General features: G+C 41.6%; 1 protein-coding gene across 1 annotated transcript in view; it reads right to left on the reverse strand.

Annotated features, from left to right (window-relative positions):
- Positions 1-981: 981 nt before the first annotated feature.
- LOC136445109 (ribonucleoprotein PTB-binding 1-like) overlaps positions 982-12,906 on the reverse strand; it is a 48,193-nt gene continuing 36,268 nt past the window's right edge. Inside the window, exons 14-21 of the mRNA XM_066442969.1 lie at positions 12,712-12,898; positions 12,128-12,327; positions 9,757-9,837; positions 9,230-9,421; positions 8,182-8,325; positions 7,261-7,446; positions 6,474-6,503; positions 982-5,710 (exon numbers count right to left, since the gene is read on the reverse strand). Of these exons, the coding sequence (XP_066299066.1) occupies positions 5,570-5,710; positions 6,474-6,503; positions 7,261-7,446; positions 8,182-8,325; positions 9,230-9,421; positions 9,757-9,837; positions 12,128-12,327; positions 12,712-12,898 (1,161 nt within the window). The 3' untranslated portion in view covers positions 982-5,569. The remainder of the gene's footprint in view (positions 5,711-6,473; positions 6,504-7,260; positions 7,447-8,181; positions 8,326-9,229; positions 9,422-9,756; positions 9,838-12,127; positions 12,328-12,711; positions 12,899-12,906) is intronic.

Genomic DNA, 12,906 nt, shown 5'->3' on the forward strand with positions numbered 1-12,906 from the left:
TTTCGCTTCTATAAAAAATGTGTACCTAAAGTAATTTTTCTCCAAAGAGTTGTGATTTGAGGATCTAAAGTGTACAACTTGAAAAAAAAAAAAAAACATTGCTCGGCATTTCTATGGTTTACAACACAACATTTTTTCTCATCTCAATCCTTTGAATGTTTGAATAAGCCTATATCCCTGAGCATTTGTAGGAAGAAAACAAATCAGTTTTAATGTGGTGATATGAAACCTCCATTATTCAACTTATCTGTCGGATAACATTTAACTGCCACTCTGGTTTGGATTCTTGGGAATGAAAAAAATGTGGACAATTCTTTTGTCAAAAGTTGCAGGATTGTAAATTGAATGTACAGACATGTCTTACTAGCAGCGACAGTTTTTTTTTGCAGAATATGGAAGGATATCAGCCTGGTATTCTATCTCAGGTTCGCTCCTCTGATCACTTCTACACAGACTGTAGCCTGGTATCTAAACCTATAATTAGCTCCCTAGAAGTCTCTTCTGTTCTCTCTTCTCCTCTGAGACTTGGGAGCTATAATAGGTTTGGCTACCAGGCTACACAGAACAGTGTGTCCCCATGGAAATGTTTGGCCCTCAAGTCCTGCATTTTTTTTGGTAGTCATTTAGTTTTTAGGAGCAGCGCAACGGGGATCAAACGTCCAATACCTGTTTGAACCCTGTTACCATGCCGTTGCGAGGACTGTGTGACTCTGAGCCAATCAGAACCCTCGGCAGGTATTCAACAGGTTCCAGGCTACTACACAGGGAAGCAATCGAAGGAGCGAACCATTGCTAGAATAGGGTGGATACCAGACTGGAAGGACATGACATTAAACAACAGTATGGGACATGCAGATACAGCTGCGCATGGTGTGTCCACGAACCCCCATGGAAAAATGGAATGGTCCAAGATAAAGAAGCACCTCGAAGATAGAGTCACACTTGGCAAGAATGAGAAGAAAAAACAAAAAGGGACACGACTTTATAGTGCAGAAAAATGTTTTAATTAATATTCAACAAACTACTAACAGTGATTAATCAATAAGAAGTAAAAACAAGTGTTAGAAGCTGTGTGGTTAAATTTCCTGAGTATATATGTATACACAGCAACGCCGGCACCTCCACACAGTCATGCCACTCTTACACACTAACTGGAAATCAAAAGACGGTACAAATGAATAAAACGACAGTAAAGAGATTGAATAACCACCTTCATTTACATGGAACTATTCTGGGCAATAGGTTAAAATAGAGAGTTATGCAAGCATCGCTTTTTAATTTATTAGATAAAACCGATTTTCTAAGTCTCAAACAATCATTGTGAGTGAATCATTTTCTAAAAACCACTCTTGGTAATTTTTATTTAGTCAATGTGTAAAAAAACATGTATCAAATTAGTTTTATCCAATTGCCCAGTGTTTAACTAAGACCATAAATGCTACAATTCTGTCACCACAGACAATAAAACAGAGAATAACTTTCGACTGCACAGAAAACTTGTGTGGAGAGAATGAAACATTTGAAGTAGACACGAAACAGAATTTCGAACTATAGAACTCATTCAACAACTTTTAAAAGGATAATATATAGACAGGATAAAGAGAGTGCAGTTGGCGATTCAAATTAGCTTAAAGTTGTGACAGTGATTTCGCATCAAACATGCAAGTGTAAGACATAAAGAGCTTATCTCACTGGGTTGTGCCATGTTGAGCCAAATTGCAAAAGACATTCGGAAATTGACTAAAAGCGGCGCAAACAGGCCCCAACTAATGTCACCTGAATTTTTTTTCAAATGGCCGCAAAATGGCGAAAAACTCTGCAATCACTGCAAATATTTTTCTGATGAATTTCAATCATTTTGTTTTTAATTCAGTGGCAATATTGTGATTCCAATAAAGTTATCTTGTATCGGGTTTGGAGCCGGAACTGAGAATGTGATATTCCTGGGGCGGCAATTTTGTTTGTAGGGTCACATATTTTACTCATGCGTCGCAAGTCACGGTGACCACATTGTAAAATTGGTGAAATTTGGCCACAATAATTTGGCGCAATTACTAGGTGCAGTCCAGAAAGATAACCACTAAAATGTCTGTCTCAAACCAGCCTCTAGTTAAAACAGGACAGCCAAGAAATATTAGAACAACGATACGAGATCCATGTGCATGAAAAAAGAAAAGACAGCTTGTGGCAAAGTGCAAAATTGCATTTAGAAATGTCTATCATATATGTGTATATATACACCATTCTATATGATTGTGTTAATGTAGAAATACATGGTGCAATGTGGGCTACAGTTATAAGGATGTGATATCATACATTTGGTAGAATACTTGAATGTAGTATACAACATATCTAGGAAGTTGCACTGACAGTTATATCAATCTCACTATGAACACTGCAACATGTAGGGAGTCAGTATCGTAGTGAGTAAATCTTTCCCATCATGCTTCGCTGCATTCCCACAATGCTTCACTGCATACCCCCGAAAAAATATACAGTTTTGACTTCATCACTTAAAAACAGTGGAAGTACATTGTACATGAATTCCATGCTGGTTGACAATGATTTTTAGAATGACAATCTTACCTTTAAGTTGGAACAATGTGATATTGCATGGGAACATGTCTAGATATAATGGTAATGTAAGAATACAATGTACAAGGTGGATGCACTCTATACATGTATTACCATTGCCTATATGTTAGGTAATCTTACACATCCAAGAAGAGATATTTGATAGCAAACTTACAGAGCAGCAGCAAAAATAACAGCAGTACATAAAAACAACTCTCAGATATTGCATGGGATGCCTGTTTCTAGTTGATGTTTCCAGAAAATAACAGAGCTTCGGAGATAAAGAGATTTTCTTGCTCGTTGCAAAGTTCTTGAATGAACGAATGCATGGATAACCTGAAAGGACAGGCGACTATGAAACTGTAGACATCTGTAGAGCCCCACCCCTGGAGTGTCGCCAAAAATGACAGTATTGTATGGCCAGGACCACTCTAAAACAGGGGTGGTTAGGTGTTACATTAATGACAATGATAGACCAGTGAAAAAAACGGAAAAAAAAATGTAGACATATAAGGCATCCAAAACTGTTCAGTGAGGCACTGTCAGGTAAGCAGTTTTCAAATTACCAACATTAGACAAACTAGTCGAGTTTTAGTACATGTAGGTTTCAGGTAAAAGTTTTAAGGTAAAAGTTTTAAGCTATAAGGGGCTACAGTTAGAGGCAAAGAAGGATAAGGGAGTTCTAAATGGCTTTTGTCTGTACAGCAGTTTATAGTAAAGATGAACAGAATAGCCAAATCTTCATGGCACTATCAGGCCTATCTCTATACTACTCTACTATCTACAGCATAATATCACTAGCATCTAGTAAACATGCAGGATATATAAGGATATAGCATAGTTTTGCGAATAATATCAGACTGGCTTAAAGGTTACAAAATATACATATACTGCATTTCGATCTTCACACGTACAGTTTTACATTTCAGGCGTGGGTACGTACTTTACGGAATCTCACCACACACGGGTTAATGCACATACGGTTCATACAAAAGTTGTCGGATAACTGCAAACGTTGTGTGGCCATGCTTTTCAAGTGCCCCCTAGCTACTTCGGACGGAAGTGCACTTCATACTTTTGTTGGATATTAAAAGATGTTTGCAGTAACTTGTTCCTCAAGATGGCTAAAACACCAAGGATAGGAGCCATTGCATTGGGGACGATTTATGTTCCCTTGTTCTAATCAAGTTGCACTTCAGAAATATTGTGATAGGTGGCACTGCAACGCCATACATTAACATACATTGCAAGACTCTTCCAAAGTAGGAATCGGTGCAGTTTCAATGGTATAGAGCCATTCAGTGACTTGTTTAAAAAAAAAGTATTCAAAGAAAGAGATGTTGTCTTTCAGTGAGTCGCAAGGAAGTGTTTCAACCAATCTCAAACTGGCTCTTTGTCTTTAAATCTCTCAGGAACTTGCTTTTGTGTCCAGTTGGGCTTAAACCCCTATTGCATCTATTGTCTTTCATATAAATATATACAAAGTTATGTCCTGTTACTTTCCGCATCTATTTTGGCATCTATGAAAATCCACCGTAGCCTAGACTGCATTTGGCAGAGAAAAGATGGCTTTGTGTTAATCAATTCTAAAATCACAAATAGTTATGGCTGTTTGATTTTCATTACTGCATTTTCGACGTCAACATTGTCTTTTATAAAAGATATAGACTATGACAGCAGAGAAGGGACTGAAAACTTTTGGAGCTGTTATAAAATCACTGTTATAAATTGCCACATTTTGTTACCAATTTTGATCACTAACCGCTTTTTCTTAACTTATCAACCTAGACTAGTTTAAACTAAAGATTTGATAACTAATCTGGAGAAAAGAAGTATCCTATTGCTGTTTAAAAACCTCCTGTTGTTCAAATGTCTGACATGATTGCAAGACTAGGTGTTGTTTCTAACAAAAAAGGCATTGCACTTCAGTTATGAGTTGATAGGTGGCGCAGCTTCACAACAGCTCCAGAACGGAGTTACAAAAAAAACAGCTTTACCAACAAGCACACTTTACACAGGAAGACAGGACCCTTGGAATTCTAGATATCTAAAAATCTGCGATAACTAATCTTAATGCTAACGATTAGAAGAAAAAACAATATCAGATTTTCAGAAATGTTCATCCATTCTAAAGGTGGGTTTAAGTCAGAAAATCTTCCATGGCAGAATTAACCAGAATGATAAAAGTTTTGGCTCTTAAAAAATATCCGATTGGTGTCATGGTTTGAAAGGAATTACTTTGTCATCACAAATGGTATAAAAATGCCTCAAATCCTTAAAATGGTCCAAATTTTCGTGTGAAACCTTTCAAGCTAAAAAAACACTGCTCAAATTCAGCCATTGTTTTCAAAATCTGACAGGCACCAAAGTTCATGTGCAAAATGTCTCAAAGCCATCGGACGTTTTTCGCAGTCAGTAGAAACTCGACTTCAGGGCATTAAATACAAAGCTAACCATTTTACCTCAACTACGTTAGAGACAACAACCTGTCTCTTTAGACATCTCCATCCTCTCTATCTACCTGGAAGACCTCTCATAAAAAAGCCTCGCCCCTGAGGTGTCGCCAAAAACTTATCCAACAATACTGCACAGCCTTGACTTATATCTCTACAAGTCTATCTCACTGCCCATCATCTTGGAAGTAGAGATTTTGCACAACTTTTTCCTTTTTTACAGAGCCAGGATTTCCTTTAGCCAGACAGCAAGTGATTGCATGGTGGTTTACAATAACACATAGTTGTTACCACCCTATAGCCAGATACAAGTAGTCGTGTTCCCAGACCTTTTTGTGGGTGGCTGTAGCTACAATACCTTCAATAATGTCTCAACATAATGCAGAGGAGTGTCCAGAATTCCCCTTTTCATTCCTTTAGCCAGACGGCAAGGGATAACCACCCTATAGCCAGCTCTGTTCCCAGAATAGCTTCTCAATGTCTCTTTTGTAGCCAGAATACCTTCGATGTGTCAACGTAACTCGGAGGAATGTAGAGCCGTTCTACGCTCGTCTCTTCTTGATGTTGTAGGTGTCCGCGTAGTGCCCGCCGAGCCCCTGGGAATGCTGGCCGATGTATCCGCTCTCCGGAGAAGGCTCTGGCGATGGGAGAAGGTGGGGCGCTTTCCGCTTTTGCGCTGGAGTCTGTTAAAATAATTTTGTACTTATATTCGTATGCAGGTATATCTGTTACAGTAATTGATATATTGACAAATTTTCACGATTATTCCATACACAAAGTAAAGCACTTACCAACAAGCTTTTGAACAGACCACCCCTCAACAGAGACAGGGGTCGATACTGTCACACTGATGTCAAGTGACATAGACTTCTGGTCAAATCAACTTGAGAAGGACTAGAGGACTGGTCGAAAGCTTGTTGATAAGCGCTTTACTTGTCACTTAATAATCAACAGTCATAATATGCATGTGTACACGTAGTGGCCTATTACTGTAAAATGGGAAATGTTTGTAGGGATTTAATTTTGTGGAAGGGATAAAATGGAGCGTTCGTGGCGGTTGTAAGTTTTCAGTAACAAATGACACGAGGGAGTTTGGGGGTAGAAGACAGAACAAAGATTTTTGCGAAGAGGTCACCGCAAAAACTGCGAACATAAAACCACCGCAAACATCTCCCCTCTTACTATTGAGCAATCTCGGATACCAAGGAGCTGCAGTTTGTTATGATACCACTAGAGGGCAGGAGTGAATTATATTACAACACACAGACAGGGAGGTGGTGAAAACTATACATTAACACAGACACACAGTCTACAGTGCAGTGCTTTGGTGAAACAAAGAAACAAACAAATGCAGGATGTGAAACAAATAAATATGCAGGATTTGGTGAAGAAAACAAACAAACAAACAAACAAACAAATAAAGAGAAAGAACAAAATGTATCTAACCATCTTTCTGGACAAAACGGGATGTTGGGGCTAAAAATACAAGATCAAAATCAATCAATAAGTAAGTCAATCAGCAAAGGAATACAACGGAAGTTGGAACACAAACAAAAAATCACATGTTGCCTAAATGTACTGAAAAACGGGATAAAATGGGATGGACAGAGGATATAGCATGTGTAGAAAGCACAAAACATAATGCATTATAGATGTCAGTGAACCAAATTACTATTAGACACTATCATACTTTTTGAAAGCGTAGGTATGACAAAACTACCACATAATCATACAAGACATTTCATTATGCAAGTCTAGATGAGAATGGAGACAAAAATTAAACCATTTTTCTTACACACAAAGTACTTTAACATGTAATTTCTGCACTCAGGAAAAATAAAAAAAAATGTATAGAAATTGAAATCAGGAACATCTTTTATTTCAGATTCTCCTCTCTTCTATTCTAATGTATACTGCTTCTGTCGTCATTGAAGACCAAAGGTTACGTTGTCAAATAGTTCGGGTACAGGTACTGCTCCAGACATAACTAAAGCTCTGTACCAGTACATGTACCTTTGCCTGATGCTACATGTACATTGTATGTTGAGATGAGGTCATAATGCAGGCCTACAAGATTTTCCCAGATTTTGTTCCTCTTGTAGAAAATGCAAGGGTAAACTTAAAGTTAAGGTAGCTCTATATTCAGAACATATCTACAGAAAGATAGCTAAGAGTCTTCCTTGAACATAACAGCTACCACTGATGGATTAGTTTAGGACAAGAGTTTCCGTACCTGTTGGAAGTTGTGTTTGGCAGGTGGGACCATTGTTGGTGGGAGGTTTGACAGCAGCCCCTGCGGTCCAGGTGGGGAAGCCCCCAGAAGTCCCTGCTGCGTGGCGCTCGGCGTGGCCAGCAGGCCCTGCTGCATCATGGGAGTCGTGCCGAGGAGAGACTGCTGCAAAGCAGCCTGGTCCAGATTCTGTGGAGAAGAAGAGATTTGTTTTTTTGTCACACACCATTTATAGTAGTTCATTCGTAAGGGTTCATTCGTTCAGACCCTTGTGGAACACAGTGGCACATACTAAGTTTTCGTGCTGTTTCAGTAGCAGGGTACATGTATATTTTTACAGGGAATGGTGTGTGTGTGTGTGTCCTTGTGTTTGAGACTGTAATCTGTACCACAGCAGCTATGTACTGCTGGTACGTGCGTGCGTGTGCGTGTGTATGTGTGTGTGTGTCTGTATGAGTGTGTGTGTCTGTGTCTGTGTGAGTATATGTGTATGCCAGCTGTACCTGTACCCGTGGCTGTGTCCACTGCCCGGCCCACTGCTGTCCAAACCCGGCTGCTGCATACTGCTGGTACAACAGTGTGTGTGTGTGTGTGTGTGTGTGTGTGTGTGTGTGTGTGTGTGTGTGTGTGTGTGTGTGTGTGTGTGTGTGTGTGTGTGTGTGTATGTGCCAGCTGTACCTGTGGCTGTGTCCACTGCCCTGCCCACTGCTGCCCAAACCCAGTGGCTGCGTACTGCTGGTACAACAGTGTGTGTGAGTTTGTGTGTATGTGTGTATTTAAGACAGCCAGCTGTACCTGGACCTGTGACTGTGCCCACTGCCCTGCCCACTGCTGCCCAAAGCCAGCAGCTGCGTACTGCTGGTACAACAGTGTGTGTGAGTTTGTGTGTATGTGTGTATTTAAGACAGCCAGCTGTACCTGTACCTGTGACTGTGCCCACTGCCCTGCCCACTGCTGTCCAAACCCAGCGGCTGCGTACTGCTGGTACATCAGCGCGTCTGTCCCCGGAGGTGGGGGCTGGGGTTGCTGAGCGGTGGTAGCTGTCGGCACACTGCCTTCCTGCTGTTTCTGAGTGGGGATAACGTGACAGAGAACTTACATTACATCACTGCACTTATGTTTCAGTCTTAGAACATTGTACAGATAGTGATTTTCTGATTTTGTCAGAAGGTCTGGAGTACATAGAGAACACTACAGAGAGATCTTAATTTAACGTCCTATCTGAGGGACGTCCCTAACTGAAGCTACATGAAGGTACTCCAGGGCTCGAAATAGTGGGTGCATGTGCGCCCAGTGCACCAGAAATTGGAGCTGTGCACCTAATTTTTGACTGTGGGTGCACTGGTGCACCTATATATTTTTGTAGCCTATAGGGTTAAGGTACTATTGTACACTAGTATACAGAATATTCTTGAAATATAAGTATAAAAAACAGCATGATAACTTTTTGCTGTACTTTATTTAATGTATTATTTGTTTGAAATTTTAAAGTTAGCTATAGAATTACAGATTGAAGTTCTTAAGAGAGGCAGCAGCGTTAAACTTTGTAATTATGTTCTGAAGAACATTCAACTTTATTTTATCTGGTGCACCCAAAATTCTTTCTGTGCACCCAATTTTTTGACTTGGGTGCACCAGTGCACCTATTCCCAAAGATGAATTTCGAGCCCTGTACTCATTTTCACCTGAAGTGAGGAACCTGAAGTGCATTTCCCAAAGGCACAAGATGGGTGGCATGACAGGATTCGAACCTAGGATCTCTGGGTTTTCGACCAAACACCTACTAGTAGCCGTTACACCACACGATACTACACATAAAATTGACTACAAAATGACATAACGTTGCCACAGTTACCTTCATGAACTTGTTGAGATAACTGTAGGCCTGCTAGCTAGTGTCTAACAACTGGACACATTACACTACACTACATGTCATTACAAAGTGACATACATGTACCATTGCCATGTTTACCTTCATGAACTTGTTGAGATAGCTGTATGCCTGCTGTGCAGCCTGTACCAGGTTATTGGGCATGTTGGCGCCAGTCTGCGGTGGGGAGACTGCCGAGGGCGGCTGTTGTTGTTGTTGTTGTTGTTGTTCCTGAGGGAAGCCGTTGTTGGTCATGTACGCTTCGTAAGCCCGCTGGTAGTACTCTGTTGACGGCTGTAGAGAAGGGGACAATTATGCGTCTGAACTTTGTAACAAAACAACTGATTTATGTTTTGAAAATAAAAATATGATTAAGAGTAAATCGGGTAATTATTACAAGCATTTGAGCTTTGGGCTGGAGTCTAGAATTAATAATATTTTCCCGTAAAGAAAGTGACGCCTGTTATACTCGTCTGATATATAATAGACCAATTCAATTGCTGTCAATGAAAATTGGTAGTTCAATTCTTTGTCATTTCCATGATTTTTTTGTGCCTTTCTTACTGTTCGTGTTAACATTTCTTTGAGTGAATGTTAAAAATGAATTCTATAGACAATCTGACACTTACCTCTGCGCTCTGCTGGTTGAAGGCCTGTGAGGTATCGTTGTGCTGATACTGATACCACTGCTGCATCTGGGTCTGGTACTGCTGTGGGTACACATAGAAACACACACAGTAAAAATGAGTTGCATTGACATGAACTTACTAATACTAATAGATAAACCACTGGGATTTGGAAGACAATGTATGCATCTTTTTTGACTGTTCATTTATAATTCAATAAAATATTGAACGGTATTTCTGGAGATGTTTTGCTTTCTATTCTGAGGACAATTGTTCTTTAGCCAAATATAACCTATCAATTTCAAACAATTATAATGGCATTCATAACTGCACTGTCTTAGACACAATTAACTAAAGGCCTTTGTTTTGTTCTGGTTGGATTTGGGAGGTATTTCATGGTGCAAAAAGGTATGACATGAAGATTGATATGCAATGGGATAAATCTATTTAAGCTTACTATGCAGAGAAAGAACTAGAAAACTGAATTTGAAAATCCGAATTTCAACGCCCTAATATTAATTTGGCCCCTTTAAAAAACAAGATAAACCAAATAGGCATTCTTGAGCTACATTGTATAATGTTCACAGAGAGAGGACACACATACACGAACGCTGACAGAAAAATAACATTCTAGGCATGAATGAATGTGCCATCCATACCTCCTGATAACTGCTGTATCCCTGCTGCTGGTACTGCTGGAAGCTGTGGCTGTTCTGGCTACTTTAGTGTGCTAAAGGTTAAGCATGACAGGATATGGTGTCCATACCTCCTGATAACTGCTGTATCCCTGCTGCTGGTACTGCTGGAAGCTGTGGCTGTTCTGGCTACTTTAGAGTGCTAAAGGTTAAACATAACAGGATATGGCATCCATACCTCCTGATAACTGCTGTATCCCTGCTGCTGGTACTGCTGGAAGCTGTGGCTGTTCTGACTACTTTAGAGTGCTAAAGGTTAAGCATGACAGGATATGGCGTCCATACCTCCTGATAACTGCTGTATCCCTGCTGCTGGTACTGCTGGAAGCTGTGGCTGTTCTGACTACTTTAGTGTGCTAAAGGTTAAGCATGACAGGATATGGCGTCCATACCTCCTGATAGCTGCTGTATCCCTGCTGCTGGTACTGCTGGAAGCTGTGACTGTTCTGGCTACTTTAGAGTGCTAAAGGTTAAGCATGACAGGATATGGCGTCCATACCTCCTGATAACTGCTGTATCCCTGCTGCTGGTACTGCTGGAAGCTGTGGCTGTTCTGACTACTTTAGTGTGCTAAAGGTTAAGCATGACAGGATATGGCATCCATACCTCCTGATAACTGCTGTATCCCTGCTGCTGGTACTGCTGGAAGCTGTGGCTGTTCTGACTACTTTAGAGTGCTAAAGGTTAAGCATGACAGGATATGGCGTCCATACCTCCTGATAACTGCTGTATCCCTGCTGCTGGTACTGCTGGAAGCTGTGGCTGTTCTGACTACTTTAGTGTGCTAAAGGTTAAACATGACAGGATATGGCATCCATACCTCCTGATAACTGCTGTATCCCTGCTGCTGGTACTGCTGGAAGCTGTGGCTGTTCTGACTACTTTAGTGTGCTAAAGGTTAAGCATGACAGGATATGGCGTCCATACCTCCTGATAGCTGCTGTATCCCTGCTGCTGGTACTGCTGGAAGCTGTGGCTGTTCTGACTACTTTAGAGTGCTAAAGGTTAAGCATGACAGGATATGGCGTCCATACCTCCTGATAACTGCTGTATCCCTGCTGCTGGTACTGCTGGAAGCTGTGGCTGTTCTGACTACTTTAGTGTGCTAAAGGTTAAACATGACAGGATATGGCATCCATACCTCCTGATAACTGCTGTATCCTGCTGCTGGTACTGCTGGAAGCTGTGGCTGTTCTGACTACTTTAGTGTGCTAAAGGTTAAGCATGACAGGATAAGGCGTCCATACCTCCTGATAACTGCTGTATCCCTGCTGCTGGTACTGCTGGAAGCTGTGACTGTTCTGACTACTTTAGTGTGCTAAAGGTTAAGCATGACAGGATATGGTGTCCATACCTCCTGATAACTGCTGTATCCCTGCTGCTGGTACTGCTGGAAGCTGTGGCTGTTCTGACTACTTTAGTGTGCTAAAGGTTAAGCATGACAGGATATGGTGTCCATACCTCCTGATAACTGCTGTATCCCTGCTGCTGGTACTGCTGGAAGCTGTGGCTGTTCTGACTACTTTAGTGTGCTAAAGGTTAAACATGACAGGATAAGGTGTCCATACCTCCTGATAGCTGCTGTATCCCTGCTGCTGGTACTGTTGGAAGTTGACCGTGGCTGTTCTGACTACTTTAGTGTGCTAAAGGTTAAGCATGACAGGATATGGCATCCATACCTCCTGATAGCTGCTGTACCCCTGCTGCTGGTACTGCTGGAAGCTGTGGCTGTTCTGACTGTACTCCGGCTGAGAGGTGGGGAGGGGGGCCTGCTGTGGCGGCTGCTGGCTGGCAGAGACAGCTGGGGGTTCTGACGTGGCGGCAGAGGACTGCGGCTGGAACAAAGAGGGAGAGAAGAAACTTTTCATCACAGGTGGAACTTACAATGTAGGCTGTAAAGAGCTTGAAATACCTTCTTTCAATCTGCATCAAAATATTTTTAAAGATTGCCAGTAAAAATATCTATATCCAGGTGTTCAAACAGCAACCTGAAATTTCCAGAAACATTTTTTAACCCTTAAGCTGCCAGTCCCGACTTAATTAGGGATACAGAAATATGCCTTGTGTGCTGGACCCGGTTATAACCGGGATAGGGTATTCCCCAGAACAAAACAGCTTTGTGTGCGTGTAGCGCGCGAAGCCGGGAAGTTAGGGGAGTTAGCGCCGCCGGGTGTTTCGCGGGTTTCGTGAGGGAGGTCAGGGGTCAAACATTTTTGATTTTTACTTGGCTAAAAAACCTGGCAGCTTAAGGGTTAAGACTAGCAGAGACAGCTGATGGTTCCGACGTGGCGGCAGAGGACTGCGGCTGGAATAAAGTAGGAGAGAAGAAAGTTTTTATTGTGGCTGTTCTGGCTGTACTCCTGCTGGGAGGTGGGGAGGGGGGCCTGCTGGGGCGGCTGCTGGCTGGCAGAGACTGCTGGGGGTTCCGACGTGGGGGCGGCGGACTGCGGCTGGAATA

This window comes from Branchiostoma lanceolatum, chromosome 11 (assembly GCF_035083965.1).
Source record: "Branchiostoma lanceolatum isolate klBraLanc5 chromosome 11, klBraLanc5.hap2, whole genome shotgun sequence".
Lineage (NCBI taxonomy): Eukaryota > Metazoa > Chordata > Leptocardii > Amphioxiformes > Branchiostomatidae > Branchiostoma > Branchiostoma lanceolatum.